The 18,871-nt window shown below is 36.6% G+C and overlaps 2 protein-coding genes across 6 annotated transcripts; both read right to left on the reverse strand.

Annotated features, from left to right (window-relative positions):
* Nucleotides 1–2,434: 2,434 nt before the first annotated feature.
* LOC132294310 (vacuolar iron transporter homolog 4-like) lies at nt 2,435–3,341 on the reverse strand. Its single transcript, XM_059792117.1, has one exon. It carries the CDS (start codon nt 3,284–3,286, stop codon nt 2,648–2,650), a length of 639 nt encoding a protein of 212 aa, XP_059648100.1. The 5' UTR covers nt 3,287–3,341; the 3' UTR covers nt 2,435–2,647.
* A 2,462-nt stretch (nt 3,342–5,803) lies between these two features.
* Nucleotides 5,804–18,015, reverse strand: LOC132294308 (uncharacterized). Of its 5 annotated transcripts, XR_009478030.1 has the most exons (4): nt 16,313–18,014; nt 6,893–7,061; nt 6,174–6,294; nt 5,804–6,058 (listed from the first exon to the last, which is right to left on the reverse strand). XR_009478030.1 is itself a non-coding variant. In XM_059792115.1 (2 exons), the coding sequence occupies exon 1, from the start codon at nt 17,858–17,860 to the stop codon at nt 16,322–16,324; it is 1,539 nt and encodes a 512-aa protein (XP_059648098.1). In that variant the 5' UTR covers nt 17,861–18,015; the 3' UTR covers nt 5,804–6,294; nt 16,313–16,321. The 5 variants fall into 5 exon arrangements, 3 of the variants coding, with proteins under 3 accessions (XP_059648098.1, XP_059648097.1, XP_059648099.1); XR_009478029.1 differs by having other exon boundaries at nt 5,804–6,294; XM_059792115.1 differs by lacking the exon at nt 6,893–7,061 and having other exon boundaries at nt 5,804–6,294; nt 16,313–18,015.
* Nucleotides 18,016–18,871: the final 856 nt, after the last annotated feature.

Consider the following 18,871-nt stretch of genomic DNA (forward strand, 5'->3'; position numbering starts at 1 on the left):
TGCTTGGAAGCTCTTGAAGAGTTCAGCAACTGCTGTCAATTATTTCATTGTGGTTCTCTGTTCCATGTTACTTTATTGGAGAGGTTCTTGCTGTTCTCCATTTGTGATGTCTTGTTGGTCTTATTGCTGAGATCCGGATAACTGGTTATGTTTCCTTCAAATCCGCTTACTGTCCCTGTCAGCTAGTGGTTCCTATGATCTGTGCCCTTTGACCTTGAGGACACAGTTCCACCTCTAAATTTTCAATTGGATACTGCAGCCTCTCTTTAGTCCCAAAGTGTCTTTGAAGGATAAATGATTCTTGGGATTCATAGCGATTCTTTTTTTCTTTATGTGCTTTTGGCTGCTCATGGCTTTTCTGTTCACGTCTCTCTCTCATTGCTTCACAAGACACTTTTTCCTGTTTTATCTTTTTTAAATGTTTTAACTTCTGCATTTTTTTCCCCACTCTAACATGTTGATCTGTAATGCACTTAATGTTGTCTGTATATGACATGTTTGTAGTTTATTACTTGCCTCCTGTTTGCTTCAGTTGTACTCCCTACTGTTGCAAGAATAATAAAGGGAAAAAAAAAGGTTATTTGTTGGAGTTTTATTTGCTGTTGAGATGACTATTGTAATATTTACAATTTTCTTCCCTGTGGCTCTGTTCTCTTGCCATGGACAATATTTTATGGAGCAATGAATATGTGATTCTTTTAGTATTATTGTTGTGTGACTTGTGTCTTTAGGGCATAGTTTTTCTTTTTATTCATAGTCACTTCTGTTGATCATCATCCCTAGGTTTTGAAGTGGTGGTTGTTCACACGCATGCACCTGTTCGTGTAGGTGCCTAAATGATTATGTGGTATTTGCTCCTCGTAAAATGATTTACAGTTTTATCATTGTCATAATTCCACATGTTAATGTTTGCCTTGTACCTTGTTGAAGTATTTGTTTCAGTGTGTTGTATGAATTTTATTTCGGTTATGGAGCTTTCAATTATAAAACACTTGGAAGCTTTGAGTGAATTTTTGATGGCTCTTGCTAAGAGAACTAAGATCATGAAGCTTTGAATGAATTTATTGCTGCTTGTAGATGGTTTGAAGCCTATAAGGGTAAAAAGGCTGTCTGCTTATTTGTGTTTCTATTTTGTGTCTGGAGAATGCATGGCTGTGTTGAATGATAGCAGTATTGTTACTTGTTATGAGGGCGGACATTGCATATTAGTTCAGCCTCTGGTAATTGTGTAAAATGTGATTCTCAATGATTCAGCTTATGGCATTCTAATACCACCGAGTATTATTCTGAACTTGCATTTTAGGATTCAGGTTTTGGATGATCATAAAACAGAAAATTATTTTCAGATAACTAATCAAAATAGGTTTTTATTTTTTATTTATAACTAAGCTTTTATAAAACAGTTTTTCAAAAATTAAACTATAAGCATACTTTTTGTACTTTTATTTATTTATTTTTAATTATCTGAAAACAAAAAATTATTTTTGGAGTGATAAACCAAGTAAGATTCTAATTTTTGGAGTTTTAGATCTGAAAATTTATTATTATTATTATTATTTTTTTGAAAAAAAGGAAGAAAAAGTATTAAAGAAACTTTCTAGTCGTGTCAATTTTTTACGAAAACTTTAAAGTTTCTCAGAGTACAATTAACCTCGTGAATAACAAGCGAAGGTCTTTTATCATTAACACAAATTTAAAATTTTCAAGGAACATAATTTTTTTATGAGGTTGATCTTGAGCGGCCATCCAAGCACAAATATCTTTATTTAAGAAAATATTTTTGGTGCATCTGTATGGTGAAATCTCTAAGAGTGGCTCTTACCTAAGCCTTTCATCATATTGACAACCGATGATGTTTGTTTGTGTAAGCTGGTGCTGTAAGTCAGGTTTCTGTATCTTTAAGATGGAAGGCTTGTCCTCTGTTGATTCTCTTCAAGGTAGAAACCAATAAACAAACTCAATTCTATTTAAATTGTTATTGAGAGAAAACGAATTATGTTACAAGAATAATATTAGGCTGTTCTTGACTTCTTATTTATCATATTGCTAAACTAGAATCTTAGTTTGAACCCTAGACAAGCATGATTTTGATTTGTTTACTGCAAAACCTGAACCTGGTCATGTGTTTTGAAAAACGTGACCGCCAAGTGTGTAAAGCGGACAAAATATACATAGCAAGACTGATTGTGACAAGTTTACGTAATTGCATAAGAAGAAGACTGAGTAAAATCAATTCAAGTAAGGGCCTTTTATCATTTTTGTTAAACAATGAAATCAATGCAATTCAAGCAAAATCTTGGTTTTAGAAGTCAACAGAGTACTATTTTTCAATCCAAACAAAATAAAACCGTGAAGAGGTTGGTCACACTTACATAAGTGGATATTTTATGTAGATACAGTTTTGAAAATCGTGAATACTGAGTGTGTTAAGCAAACAATATTTATAATAAGACTGATTGTGACAGATTTGCATAATTGCACAAATCTTGTATATAACAAAAGGTTTTTTCATGTTGTGGATCATGAAAATTTTCTCATAAATTATAATTTGCCATATTCATGTTGCATAAGTTGCTTTTTTTTTTTTTTTTTTTTTTTTTTGGGTGCATAAAGAGGAAAGGAAAAGAAAGGGATTAAAAATTGACAATCACAATTGCATTCCACTAGAGCCAATCAACTTGGTGAGTCCAAAAGTGATAGCCATGGCCATCCACCCTCCAACCAAAACCCTAGCACAAGACCTCACCACATGAGTTCCCCCCAAAACAGCTCCAACCCATCCAAACACTACCAATGCCAAGCTCACTGCACCAACCACCACACCAAGCCTCACCTTATGGTCTACTATAAATGCAGCTGCAAGTAATGGCACCATGGCCCCTAGTGAAAAGGCTAGGGCTGATGCCATAGCTGCCTGCATTGGATTTGGCAGCTGTTCCTTCTCTCTCTCCTCTTCCTTCTCTCCTCTCTCTCCCACTCTCTTCTCTCTCTTCATTTGAGCCACCTCAATCTCCAGCTGAGAGTATACTGAGACAAACTCCCCTATTGCCATGCTACAAGCTCCGGCAACCAGCCCTGCAAAGCCGGTTAGGACCATGGCTCTTGCGTCTTCATTAACAGCTCCAATGCCTATCATCAATGAAGCAATGGTAACCAATCCATCATTGGCTCCCAACACCGCGGCTCGGAGCCATTGTGCCCTTTGAGAGTAGTCAAAATCCTTGAATCCTTGTTCCTCAATGTCATTTTTAGGAATTGAAATTTGGACATCATTTGGTGCAGCCATGAGGAAATAGTAGTAAGCAAGCCAAAGGCTAACAAAGTAAGAGAAATGAAGAGGTTATAAGTGCTTGTGGATGGCGCACACACCCCTCATGAAGGGTATATATAGAGGGAGAGTACGTTGGTTTAGGAAGTCTATGGTGGTTATGGACATTAGTATGCAAAAAGTGAAGAAATTGTGGAAGACACAAGGCCTTGATGATGGGTTTTATTTAATGAATTTCCTTGGGTGACCTACTCTTTAAATTGTTACGTTATATATATATACATACATATATATATATATATATATATGTTATGACAAATGCAACGAATCCAAATTGAATCAAGAATCATGATAAAAAAATAAAAACGCCACACAAAGAACACAGATTTATACGTGATTCGGTAACAACTTACGTCTACGGTTGGAATTCGGCGAAAGTTCTCACTGTGTAAAATCAGAGATTACAAGTTTTCAGCCCCACTCTGTTTTTGTATGAATTTCAGAGTCTCTCTCTTTCTCCACTCCAAAACCTAAGCGCCCTTATATATTGGGTTATAGGAAAATAATTAGGGTCCATAACCATGAGTAAAAAAAGGGTCAAAAAATTTTCCTCGACTTGGGCCCACACAAAGCTTGTCCAATTGGTCGTTGGGTCATAAGCGGGTCACAACGCGACCCAGCACCAAATTTGGACCACAATATCACAATATATATATATATATATATATATATATATATATTATCCTTAAGGGCTAGTTAGGTGTGGTGGAATGGAATGAGAATGGAAGTGAGAATGGAATGAGTAGGGAATGTTATGGTCATTCCTTTTGTTGGAATGTGGAATAATTTTAATGGAATGACCATTCTCCAAGAATAGTGAAGAATGATGATTCTAATTTTTAAATTGGCACCAAACACAAGAATGAAAAAAAAACCATTCCATTCCATTTTCTTTTATTTCATTCCACCACACCAAATTAGCCCAAAGTATATATGATTAAATTTGTGCAAATGGATTTTTGGGGTGCAAGCCTATTTTTATAACAGAACTAGTATTTACAATCCTGAATTTTCTATTATTTGCATAAAATAGTTATTTTACTTGAATGTGTGTTCTTACACTTAACTAGTGTTTATTGTCACAACATTAAAACTAAATGAAGTACCATACACAGTCTTTTATCTTTGGAGGAAAATATTTCTCAATGTGACAGTTTGTGATAACCAAAATTGTACAAGTCTTCTGGACTCGTGAAAAAAATAAAAATAAATAAGTGTTTCTGATTCTAGCATTTTGGTGCATATAATTATTAATATATAAGCATCAATTTCGTGATTATTTTAGTGTTATGCAATGGTTATGATACCTAAAGCATGATTCCACTAGAAGGGGTCAGTGCTTCTTACATGACCTGTTTATTACGTTTGAACAAACAACTCTTTTAGGAAGATGGAGTGGTGAATTGGACTGCACTCACAAAAATCACACACATTTTTTAAGATTATCTTGTTAGTATATTCGAGGGAGTGTGCTATCCACGCAAAAGTAGATATATATATATATATATATATATATATATTGATAAACAAATTGCAGGAGTGTGTGGTGCACACAAGCTCATCACCACCTCTTCACTATTTAAATCCATCAAAAGACAAAATTATACTTCTTTTTTAGCTCCTTTACCAACTCTCCATTCAAGCAACACAAACTATGGTGTGGAGTTGTGTGTGTGTGTGTGTGTGAGTTTTTTTTTTTTAAATGCCACTGAAGGATATCTTGATCCCATTCTTTGGTGGGTTGGTTGAGATCTTTTTGTTGTCCTTTTGTGACTATTATTATATTAGGTTATGGTCCTTGTAACAACTCCCTTTTTTTTTTTTTGGCAATCTGTTCTTCTCTATCATTGTAATTGGGATTGGGAAGACTTTCTTGTAATTCTGTAAAAAATTTCAAACACATTCAAATCCAATCTTTTAACACATTTGTTTTATATATTGAAATCTAAAACAAATGTGTTAAAACAAGATTTAAAGTATGTTGAAAATTTCTTTTCAACGTCATTATTTCTAACTTCAATGCACTTAAATCATGCTTCAACACTTTTATTCTCAGTGTTTAACTTTTTAAAATATAGAACCAATATGTTGAAACACGATTTAAATGTGATAAGAGGGAGGATTCCGACTCTAGTGACATTGAGTTTGCTGCATATTAGCTATTTTCAAAATAATTACTATATGTTACTATTTCTGGCAGTGCCATAGAGGCAATGAGAGACTTCAAATTTGCAAATGTGAACTCAAAAACACTGCTTGGAAGTGTGTTGATTATAAGAGGCATAAGCCATTATTTACCAGTGGTTGAAGAACTGGATAGAGGTGTAATCTTGAACTTATTGTTATGCACAAAGTGGCATTACCCAGTGCTCTAGTTGAGTACCTAACTCTCCGAACACGTATGCTCCCTTGTTTGCGGGAGAATTAAATAAATAAATAAAAACTCAAGCACAGCATCATTATACTTGTCAAATCTGGCACCAAGCGACGACCCTGTTAAGATGTAAGGATAAAACTCTTAGAAGTTATGTGTGTGGAAAGAACATGCATGACTTTCGTCATAAAACCAGAGGGTTTACAATGCAAAACTTCTATAATTCAACCAAAGGTCAGATCACTTTCACTTGTGGCATTATCAGTTGGATTTCAAGAGGATGTTGAAGAGCATTATTACTGAAAACAATTATCCAGGAGAGAGCAAGCGATAGTTCACTTCGTGCTCGCATACAGCTGCTGCAACAAGATGTCAAATTAGGAACCTCTTTCATCAAAGCCATGGATGAGAAATGAAGGATTATAGGCATAGGGGTGGTGTTGAATGCTTAGAAGCTATATGCTTAACCACCTGACTTCCTTTAGTCTTGTTCTCGAGTCCAACCTTTTTGTCTTCAAAATATCACCGACAAGTTTATGCAGCTCCGATTGTCACACACTTCAATGGGAAATTTAGAATCTTCACGATTTACCTAAGAGAAATTAGATCAAATGAAACTTGACAATTCTCTGAAAAATGAAATGGCAGAGTTTAAAAAAAGACGAGTGAAAACAGGCTCAAGGGAAAATTGAACCATATCAAGGGTTGATACACCTTCATTTGTTGTAAATAAAAGATTCCTGGGAATCCTGCAGCAATAGCAACTCTAATGTATAAGCCAGTTTCTTTATCTTATATGCCTTCTCAGCCACCATATCAGGTGTATGTAACTATGTATTAAATAGAATTCCCCTCATGAAATTTACATCCTTCCATCATGCACATTGAAAATATGTAATCATAAGAGCTCGCCTATCAAAGTGGCATGTAGCATTGACGCAAAAAAATTCAAGCCTTCTACCCGGGGGGAAGGGGAAAAAAAAAAAACTAGTCAATCAGTTTCAATTCTCAAATGGTGTGATCCTTTTAACGGCTAGGAATGAATCAAACCTAAGGCCTATTCCAACATCACCCTACCCTTTTACCACCTGATACGAGGCCAGAGGTTTCAAGAATGCATTTAAAAGAAAAAAACACTAATAAATATTCAGCATACAGGATTACCCATCAAAAAACAATGTATTCCTCACCATTATTACAATACAAAAAAGAACTGGAAGTCGATATCCTGGGCCTCTTTTTCATGTCTCTAAGCATCCTCATTTGTTATTGGAGGAATGTACAACAGATCAGAATCCAAGCCGCTTCACCACCAAGGGAACTCAACATTTGCTTTTCTATCCTTTGTCATTCCGTTGCCTGTAGATGGCAGACTTATCAAATGAATTTTATATCATCTGGAAGCGAATCAAAGACTGTGGGGTATCACAGCAAGTAATCGATATCTTAACAATTGGAAGAGCTGATAAAAGATTGAAGGCAGTCATATTCCATATCTTCAAAACTTTGCAACTCTCTAGAGAATCCACCGAAAAAGCCTATTTTGATGAGTCCGTTGAGTTGCATCATTTTAAAATAAGCATTTGTTACAAGTACGCATCATATAACTTCTCCATTAGTGGGTTAGATGCAACGTGTCTGTTCTAGTTGAATGGTGAGAAATTGAGATATTACGCGTAATATAGTTGGAGACAAGGTAGACTAGACTATGTGGAAGTGAGACAGAGAGTAGCAGCATCAAGATTAGCACAATCTCAACGAGGTCAGGACCTTTCTCGAGATTAGTCCAAGCCAAGAGAGGTGAAAGTCTCGTCTACTATTTCAAAGGTTGCAAAAATATCATGGTCTTACTCAATCTCAAGGGTCTCTGAGTGTTTTATGGCCTGTATCAAATGAAAACTAGAGGATTTATTGTAGCACATTGATAAAGACAAGAAAGTGCTCACAATAACATGAGGTTTAATAAAGTCAAGCCATGTGCAATACCCACGGTCCAGTGAGATGCCACAACGTAAACAGAACTCACATATAGGACATGCTAGCTAGGTTGCATTGCTGCTATCGAGGTTATAATGCATCAAATAGGGACAACAGTAGTGCCAGAATGGCACCAAGGCCTCCCCATTCAAGATAGTGTTGTGGTCCACAGGAAGTACCACAACATAGAGGCATATGTCATCTCCGAGTTGCATAATCTCTCTTTCAAAAGGCCAAGTCAAGGTGTGTGCAGGCCTCGAGGTGAGGCCAGATCAACAAGCCCTGGAATTCAGCTACCAGGCCAAGTATTCCTAAGATCCAAGTAAATAGTGACATGTCTAAATATCCTGAGATGAACCATAATGATAACTGTGCAAAGGGTTTTCAAATATTTATGTGCCACAAAGTAGGCCATGTTGACAACTAAGGGCGGCGGAGCCAGGTATTTGGTTCGGGGGGCATGTTAAGCATGATAAAAATAAAAAATAAAAATCCAACAAGCAAGAAGACAAGCAGCCGAAAAATAATAGTGAAATAACATGCATTAATGTATTTTCGTGACTAGTTATCTTTTTCCCCAATTTGACAAAGAAAACACAAAACAGAAAACAATTGTCAAACATGCGCCAAGCGTATAAAATTTCACTAATAAATTTGAAGAATAAGTGAATAAAAAATGAAAAAGAATTACGTTTTAATTGAATAAAGGAAATGCATTTTTTTTTTTTGAAGAGAATAAAAAGAAATTTGAAGAAGAGAATAAGGTAAGAAGGAAAATAAACAAAGAATTAATGATATTTTTAGGAAGAAAATAATAATTTTAGGGGGGGGGGGGGGGGGGGGGTGGGGGGGCATTTTATAAATTATATACATATAAATATAGTAAAAACAAGGGAAAATTACAATGACGTTCCTTGAGGTTTCGTCAATATACACTAACCTCCCCCCTTGTTTGCCACATTACACTTACCTCCCTTGAGATTTGTATGTAAATAACACATACCTCCCTTCTGTTGACGGTCAACGACGAAAAATGCTGATGTCAACAATTTTGTAACCTTCAAATTTCAATTCTACCCTTGGATATATAAGGGCAGAAACGTAATTACAAACCTGACAAGGGAGGTCAGTGTAATTTGACAAACAAGAGGGGATGTCAGTGTAAGGGGAGGTCAGAGTAATTTATCCTAAAAACAAAAGGGCTAGCATAGGCCCATGGTGGGTCCACCCTTATTGACAACAACAAACCAAGTTCTAGAAGGCTCCTAAGATAGCTTCAGACTGACATGATGCATCACGGTGCCTTTAGTATGAAGCATGACTGATAAGAGGTTTTCATGGTGGGAATCAAAAGAAAAGAGAACCACACAATAGTATTTAGAGATGCCTCTAGAGATAGCAACAAGACCTATCTGAGGAGAAGAGGTCCTTGCAAGTTGCAACAAAGCCTATCCTAAAATGGTGACTTATTTGATAATTGTATGTTGACTATACACAGATGGCACCTAGCTTGAGGTTGTTGTACCAAGTATAAGCATGGTGTAAGTGGCTCTGACAACTCGCATAAGTGAAGAATCCAATCATTCCTGAACATAGCAAATGACTCGATGAACAGGGTAGATGCTCTTGAGAGTTGCCTTTTCTCCCATCAAAATTGGTGAACTTTGGAGGAGCAAAATCCTCTGATATGACCAGTCAGTTGTCTTGTCAAGTAGGGAGGTATAACATGAGTTCTGGGATGTTGGGAGGTTGTCAAGAACACTCTTTTCGCAGAATGGGTTTGACCTCGGCAAGAATAACATATGAACCAGAGGATAGGGCAAGCTATCATGATAGTTGAAGTGACCGCTAGAATGTTTTATCATGGTGACACCACATTGTTGCATATGCAGGTAATTTGGTGTACGGAAACTGGGACAACATTGGCAGACAAAACCTTAAGAATGTCAAAATTCACTTCTAGGTCATGTTTCATCTAACCTAAATGGAGTCGAAAATTTGTGTGTGAATCACGAGAAGTCCCTGACTCTGCTACATAATGGTTCAGTAGAGTTGTGCTATAATGTAACTGATCGAACAACACTTGAGCGACCTCGAACTCAACCATGGTTCCTTCCATACATGATATTGCAAGAATACCTCATAGAATGTAAATTCTTGATGGTGAGTAGGAAATAGAGGTATTGCATGATATTATAGAAGAAATACAAGATAGAAGAAATAAAAGAGAAATGTGTATGAGGCTTGAATGAATATCTTCACTCATTCGCAACTCTGGTATTAATGTACTAAAAGAGCACATGTTACTATTACAAGAAAAGAAATTAAATAAAATCAAGGCAGATTCCATGCCTAGACATGCGTAAATAAAGTTAAATTCCATGATTCTACGCTATCATATCTTGGTTTTGGTTGATATGGTAAGTCAAATCCCATGATTCTAGGCTATCTATCTTGGCTAACACTCCCCCTCAAGTTGGTGCGTGAATATCTGAGACGGCCAACTTAGACAATGCATCGTCAATCACGGTCTCGTTGATGCCCTTTGTAAGAATGCCTGCAAGATATAGAGTTCTAGTGACAAACGGAGTGCGAATCTGACTGGATATGATCTTTTCCTGAATGAAGTGTCAGTCAATCCTATATATTACTTAGTCCTGTCATGCTGAACGAGATTTGTTGCAATATTAATGGCAAACTTGTTGTCACAGTTAAGTGAGAATGGAAGTGATATTGGAAGGTACAAGTTTGTCATCAACGTTTTCAGTTATAGCAACTCACACACTCCAAGAGCCACAGCCCTATATTCTACCTCTACACCCGATCGAGAGACAACATCCTACTTCTTACTTCACCAAGTAACCCAGTTGCCACCAACATTAGTACAATAGCCCAAAGTTGACCTCCTATCTGAAATTAATCTTGCATAATCAGCATCTATCTAAGCCTCAACATATAATTGACCATGATAGGCAAACAAAATACCGCCCGGACACCCCTTCGGGTAATGAAGGATCCAAATAGTTGCATTAAAGTGAGAGGTGTGAGGAGAATGCATGAATTGACTCACGACATAAGCAATGTCAGGTTGAGTCATGGATAGATAGATGAGTTTCCCAACATGTCGCTGATACTGAACATCATCTGACACTAGCTCCCCTCAGAATCAACCAACCAATAGTTTTGCTTAATTAGATAATCAACCGGATGAGTGCCAAGCTGGCCAAAAGCAGAAAGCAAGTCAAAAACAAACTTGCGTTGAAAGATTAAAATTCCAACCTTAGAGCGAGCCATCTCAGTGCTGAAGATGTACCAAAGGGGACTAAGATACCCTTTTTTTTTTTTTTGATAAGTAAAAATCGATTAGAAAAGCGTTCAAAAGGGTAATGCGTCCCTAATACAAAGGGGACTAAGATACTTATTCTCAAACTGACGGCCAAGATAGTTCTTAACCTCAGCGATTTCGGCAGTGTCATCTTTGATGAGAAAAATAACATTAATCCGCAGCACTAATGGAATTCAAACTGGAACATGTTAGTGCCAAAGCATTAAAGTAAGCTCGAGGGCATTGCTTGAGGCTATACAAGAAGCGATGAAGACGATAGACCATCCTGAAATGAGCAGGGGAGCGAAAGCCCAAAGGGGGAACCATATACACTTCCTACAAGTCACGATTGAAAAAGGCATTCTTAATATCTAACTGAAGTAGAGGCAGAGAATGAATCACAAATCACAGTAATAGAAAATAATACGAGGATGGTGTTCATCTTGGCAACAAGGGTGAAAGTCTCTTGATAATTGATGTCATGGGTATGAGCTTAACCCTTGGCAACCAACTGGGCCTTATAGCGAGCAACTGACCCATCTGGATTATGCTTAAATGTAAACATCCATCGACAACGCACAACCTTTCGTCCATTAAGAATCGGAACCATGTCCCAAGTCTGATTTTTTTCAAGTGCATGCAGTTCTTCAATCATATCGTCACGCCACTGAGGCAGTGCTAGTGCATCTTCAACACAAGAAGGAAGAGTAACCGAAGTAACATAATCAAGAAAACCCCAATAGGATGGTGAGCGAGTACAATCACAAACAATATTCGAAATAGAGTAAGTACAAGAATGTTTACCCTTTCGAAGAGCAATAGGATGATTATCGAGTGGAACAACAACTTGAGTAGGCGGAGTTGGTGCCAAAGGGACAAGGCAGTCGATTGTGGGAGTAGAAGCTTGAGCCTATTGTCTACGACTGTAGACTTGTGAAAAAGGAACAATTCCCCTTTGCTGGAGGGGTATCATGAGTACGAATAGTAGAAGAGGAAGCACGAAAAGGTAGAGGAGTTGAAGACGGAAATATGGGTTTGAAAATTTCATGTCTAGTGTCCCTACCGAGGTCCTCTGATGAAATGAATTGTCACAATGAGGCAACTTAGTACACACAGTTAAGCCACATCTTGTCTATAAAGGTGACAATGTGGCACATTGGAACAACAATCCGGTGTTGGGATGGTACAAAAGCAGGGGACACTGGATTGTTGTTCCAATGTGCCACATTATCACATTTTGTAGACAAAATGTGGCTTGTGGCTTAACTATGTGTATTAAGTTGCCCCATTGTGACAGTTCATTTCATTGGACCTCCGCAAGGACACTAGACATGAACTTTTCAGACCCATATTATAATTGTTAGCCGAGATACGATAGCCTAGAATCATGGGTGCTGCAAGCTTCTCCCAGTGTCTCTCTAATTTGACCCAATTCTACCCTTTCTTCCACCCCTACATTACTGAGATCTCTCTGAAGGCTTGTCCCTTATCAGTTTTGTGCCAGAGCTCTAGGTTTTCCCTAATATTTTCACAACACGGGAGACCCTAGAATGCTGATTTGAGGGATATATAAGTAAACATTTGGCTAACCAGATTGTCACATCAATTGATAACCTAATGGATTGAGTAGTTTACTACATAAGCGAATATTAGACATCCACATCTTTATCCTCACCCATTGTCCTCATGCAGATCATCTGTTATCCTACATCTTTCCACCCCCTTATAAAACCTTTGCAACTTCCCCATGATTCATTCATATGGGCTTTCTTGTCCAAGAAAGAGTTCAAGTCTGTAACAGACTCATTACATATGTTACAGAAAAGTTCAAAATAAATATATTAAGGTGTCAATGAGAGTATCAAGTCAGGCAACATTCTACAATTCGGATATCAAAATCACAGCCATGAAACTCAAGATTACAAGAACGCTTAATATTACATTTTACCCTATCATCTGATAGAAAAGGCAGGCAAAGTTTAATTAGTGGAACCAATTATTGCTTGATAGACATTCCCGAACACCATTTCTTCAGAATGTGGTGCGACACAGAATAACCCAAGAAAGTCTATGCTGCAACATCCAAGCGGCACGCCCACCCAAAAAAAATCCAAGTGGCAGAGGACGTCGTCTTAAGTCTTGCAGCAGTGACAACTAAACCTCCAAAATTTTCAAGTTACTAGGGTCTGGGATTTACTGGGTAATCAGTGCCAGCAGTTCCTAAGTAGTATGCTTAAGTTGAAGGCTGCAAAATCGATTGAATGAAGATTTCAAATGAAAGAAGTTGCAACTAAATAATTGAGAATAAGAGGCAAAATGGGAGAGAGAGGATTGAATCAGCACTAGGCAAGAGATTAAAGAAAATCAACGGGCCAGTGGCCTAGCGGTATTAGCCTCTTACTTCTCAAAGGGAGGTCAGAGGTTCAAGTCTCAGAAGAGACAAATGTGTGTGAGTATCAACTAGGAAAAAAAAAAAAAGAGATTAAAGAAAGAATTCTTCAGAAGAATTACTGAAAGAGAATGGGAAAATAAGCCATCATAAAAATGCAAATAAAGCTTTATTATCGATATTCATGAAATAAAAAGCACAGACATTAAGCTTTATTAACTACATTCATGATATAAGAAGCAACACATAAATTAGAACATTATATTTTCATGGCTGTAAAGTCAGAACTAGAAACTAATTGTAACACGTCCAGCAACCAACTGCAGATATTGAGAAAAACAGTAGCTAATGATTACTTGTTTGGTTGGTCAGAACTTGGAAGCAAATAACTAGAAGGTCTGCCTCCTTTTTAATTGTACTTGAGGTGTTCAGTGAATGGACATCTCGGCTATATCAACTTCTCCACATTTAATCCATAACAGAATTCTTTAATCATTAGTGTCAGCATAGTATACAGCACAGCCATCATAACAAAATTATGTAAATATAGGTTCCGACTACTTAGTTCTTGCAAAAGAAACAAAATGAAGGTCTCTCTACTTAGTTCTTGCAAAAGAAACAAAATGAAGATCTCTCTTACGTGATTAAAATTTTGACAAAGAAATTCCAGGGTTAAGCAAGTGTCCAAGTATTACAAACCATCAGTAAGAAGCAGCCATAATCAGAGTCCCAAGATCTAGCCTGGTGACCCTATTCGGACTATTTCTGCTAACTATGTGTACTAAAACAGTCAACTCTAGTGGGTTAATTTAATTATGGTCACACTTACACTCTAGCAATGAACTACATATTTCAATATATATATATAGTAGGAGTTATTCCTTGGTGTAATGATTAAAACTTGGGCTAAATGTAAATTCATAAGCCACAAGGACAAGAGAAATTAATGGGGTTAAAATGTTCTAAAAAAAACCTCCAATATTGTACCCCAGTTTCTGTCAGATGGTCTATTTATGAAACTAAAGCCTAGTCTTCATAGTATGAACTACCACAACAGAAGAATCATCCAGAATTTGTTGCATAAATATAGAATCATAGAAACCTGTACAGATCTTAAATTTTGGACAAAACATGAATATTGGCCCTTTCTAGCAATGAATTACATAATTCAATATATATATATAGTAGGAGTCATTCCTTGGTGTAATGATTAAAACTTGGGCTAAATGTAAATTCATAAGCCACAAGGACAAGAGAGATTGTACCCCAGTTTCTGTCAGATGGTCTATTTATGAAACTAAACTTCATAGTATGAACTACCACAACAGAAGAACCATCCAGAATTTGTTGCATAAATATAGAATCATAGAAACCTGTAGAGATCTTAAATTTTGGAGAAAACATGAATATTGGCCCTTTCTAAATTTTCCTCCAATATAATGTTTGTGAGAACTCCACCAATGTCATGCCCATGGTGTTATCCTCATATAGCCGATTCAAAACCCGGAATAAGGAGGACAGTTGTGTTAGATAACTAACAGACAATGTAAAACCTTTGATTGGTTCTACAAGTAAATCTTGAGAATATTCGAGTAAATACTAGGGTAATTTCCTAAAGTTATGTGTTGCATTGGTACCCAATTGCTTCAGAAAATGGGCAAGGGTGTCGCAGTAGTTCTGAAAGTGGTGAGATTTGCGAAGAGTTCCAAATGCTATTCTGGAATAGTGTGACTAGAGAAGCTAGTCCAAGATATTATAAACACATTAACAAAGCTATCAAATCTACGATTTCCACCTTGTTAGTAATATGCCTGACCTGATGGTTTAGTGTGGGTACTTAAGCCCCACCACTCCACACTATACAAGATGGCAATTTACGTGATCTATTCAGTTAGTCACATGGAATTTAAACAAAAAGCCATATCCACTCCTGTATAATGGCACATCATCATTATCATATTAACTTTAGTCCATACAAATGAGGTCGGCCATGTGGATTCTCTTTTTCTCCATTCTCTTCTATCATAAGTCATTTCTCCTATCAGATTTAATTTTTTAAAATAATTTCTTATTACTTAGCTAGTTTTGGTTGGCCTCTTTATCTCTCAGCTGTTTTTTTTTTTTTTTTTTTTTTTTTTTTTGATAAATAAAATGTATTAGATAGCGTTCAAAAGGGGAACGCATCCCAAGAGATATACAAGGAACCAAACCAAAATACAACCCTATGGACCCAAAGAACCCAAAAAGTCCACAATCTCATCTAGAGATATACAATTTCTCACCTATAGAAACCAATCTTCCTTTTTCTCAGTGGTGCATCCGCCTAAGTCTACTTTCTGTTATTTTCTCAGCGGTCACATGATAACAAGTGGTAGTCTACAAATAATCAACTTTCCAGTTAAACCACTCCCATTCTAATTAAATACAACTGTCAAAGAAATCTATGGAACTTGGCCTATTCAATGCTGTTAAATTGATGTATTTAATTTAGGCATTTGAAGGAACAAATCTAGGAACCTAAAATCAATTTTTGTTCTATTGCAAACTCTAGAATGTGCAGGAATTACAAAGAGAAATAATGAACCTTAATGGTAAGTTGGTTGCTCATGATGGCAAGGCAAACAACTAAGTACAAATCCGCTTCTAGGGACAATTTTTACCAATGATGAACCTCGTCACCGTAATGCAAGTAGTTAAAAGTTCAACACTTGATGCAAAGTTGAACACTTGTTGAGAAATTGGATATGGAAAATGTACCACTCGTCACTAGGATGTATAATTCACCAGTCATAATAGAAGCAAATTCACATACAAATCCCATCAATAACAACTAACAGTAAAGATAAGATATATATATATATATATATATATATATATATATATATATATATATATATAAAGTAAATGTTTTATGTCTACCTGTTTGTGTCAGGACTGTTCTTGGGATGAATCCCTATCGCAAGCAAGAGCTTGCACAGGAATAGCACAAGACTGAGCTGAAGCATCAGATAATCTTTTGCGTCTCTTGTAACAATGCACCAGTTGTTTAGCAGCTATAGCCTTTCTTTCAAGGTTAAAACCGTCGTAAAGTAACTTGGTCTTATTTGAAATTGCTTTGGAACCAACAGCTCTCCTGCTATACTTTATCAAATTGTTAACTGGCTTCCCGTTGCATCTTCCACCATGTTTCTGACAAGACTCGGATTCAGAATTCACTCCACTGTCATCATCTGAATTGCATTTTCCATTAAGGCCCACATCCCAAACAATTTCACTATTTTCCCGGCATTCCTCGCTCCTTGTACTAGTTATTATACCAACCATATTGCCTGATTTTAAATTTTCCAAAACAACACAAGAACCATCATCTGAAGCTCTTACACAAGCTGATGGCTCTGAAATGCTTCTATCAAGATTCTCAATGAACTTATTTACCATGAGCTTCCCACAAGCACTAGAACTAGAACTCCCTCTTGAGCCCAACACTCTACTGGATAAATTACCATTACATTCCCACATCTTTATAGCATCCAAACGACTTAAATTTATAGAGCACAGGTTCTTTGAAATCCTCGGTGAACTATTTATAGCACGATGCAACTGAAATGCCAGTTCAGCATCATCCACAACCGTAGTCGTGGTAGTAGCAGAAGCACTACAACTGCTCACCAAACTTTCAGCTTTTTCATCACTCTCATCTTTCTTCGTCACCAAATCCAATGCACCATTCGCGAATTCCACAGCCCTTTTTGCCATCACAGCTTTCCTCAACGCATTCTCTTTGGCCTCGGCAGCAGCTGCAATTTTCTTCTGAGCTGCGCATTTAGCATTATTTGCAACATCCACAAGTGACTTACATCCACCTCCATTAACCGAAACCCTAGAATCACCCGGTTTTGTTACACTCTTCTTATTACTCTTCCTTTTATAAACCCTATGCGAATTTGAAAGCAATTGCGGAACCCAACAGTCGATGCAAACCGAAAACCCAGATTCCACGCAACAATACGACCACGGTGCAGAACACCTGTACTCCAAAACGCAACTCTTGTGAACCCGACGGACACAGTCGCGACATCTGAAACAATTTTCCTCGGCTGCGGACGTTTCTGAAAAACAGTAGGAGCACAATTCAGCCGACTGGACACGTTTTATGCATTTTTTGCAGAGGAGGACGATGCGCCAAACGCTGTCTAGCGTTTGGAGTTTGTCCTTGGGGTCAGTGTTGTTAATTCGTAGTCCACAACTGTGGCAATCAGACAAATTGGGCAAATCTCTGGTTTTTCGACAGAATCTATCCGACGAGGCGTCAGAGGACAAGACCGAGGCTGACGATGCGGTTGAACAATGGTTAGGGTTTGGATCGATGAGAAGACGCTTCCGAGATGGAGAATCAGTGGGAATTGAATCGGAAGCTGCTTCATCGGTGGATTCTTTTCTATCATCGTGCGCTTCGTTGTCTCTCATCGTGTGTGTGACCGGCTTTGCAGAGAATTTTCTAGGGTTTACGGAGACATTTTGGGATTGTACTGAACTACTAAAATTTTCATCTTGTCGGATTTTTTAGGGTTTTAGAGAGTAACTAAAACCGTTGGGTGATTTGAATAAAAATCGGGGTGGGGACGATAGTGTACTGTGGGCACCCGCCCTATCCCAAAAAACCCCACCCACCCGATGATTCTTTAAAATAAATATATAAAAATTCAACAACTATATATACATAATTAGAAATCTTCGTTTCTATAACTCTCTCAAAAACAAATTTTCAATTTTAGATAGATATAAAATATTCTTTTAAAATAAGTAAATAAATAAAATTCAACAATTATATAGTACTACATAATTAGAAATTTTACAAATAACTAAATAAATAATACAACAGTAATTATTGATAATACATATGTAATACAAATATTAACTGCGGTTTCTATAATTCTCTTGCATACGTGGTGGGTCTCACTATAATCTAGATCTCCACATATGCAGAGGGGATCCATCATTTAGTGTTTCGAACAAGTTTCTCTATGTATAGTAAGGTTTACGCATATGTGAAAAAAAGTTCTAACATCAATAGTTGCATATTTTCGATCTTTTCAATAATAAAATGAATTGAGAGATATGTCTTTACGTTTTTCTTTCTACACTATTATTTTGATTAATATAACTTCAAAATATGAGTTTTTTTTTTTTTTTTTAAATATGAGTATGATGACTTAGATTATCTATAAAAAAAATCGTTTCTTAAATAATTTAATTAAAGCTACAAACAATTAAGTAGAAGTAGTTATAACAAAATAAATTTCTACATCAAATCTGATATGGGAAGAAAGCTTATATGGTATTAGTTATGAAATTATGAAAGAAAATAATGTTTTTGCTGGAAAAAAAAAAGAATATTGAAGAAGGTTGAAAAATAAAATATCAAAATTAATGAAACTTTCAAAATGTTAATTTTACCCCTGAATTTATGAAGGACAA

Source organism: Cornus florida, unplaced genomic scaffold (genome assembly GCF_030987335.1).
Source record: "Cornus florida cultivar Cherokee Brave unplaced genomic scaffold, ASM3098733v1 CherokeeBrave_3.0.0_Hap2_Chr02, whole genome shotgun sequence".
In the NCBI taxonomy this organism is placed as follows: domain Eukaryota; kingdom Viridiplantae; phylum Streptophyta; class Magnoliopsida; order Cornales; family Cornaceae; genus Cornus; species Cornus florida.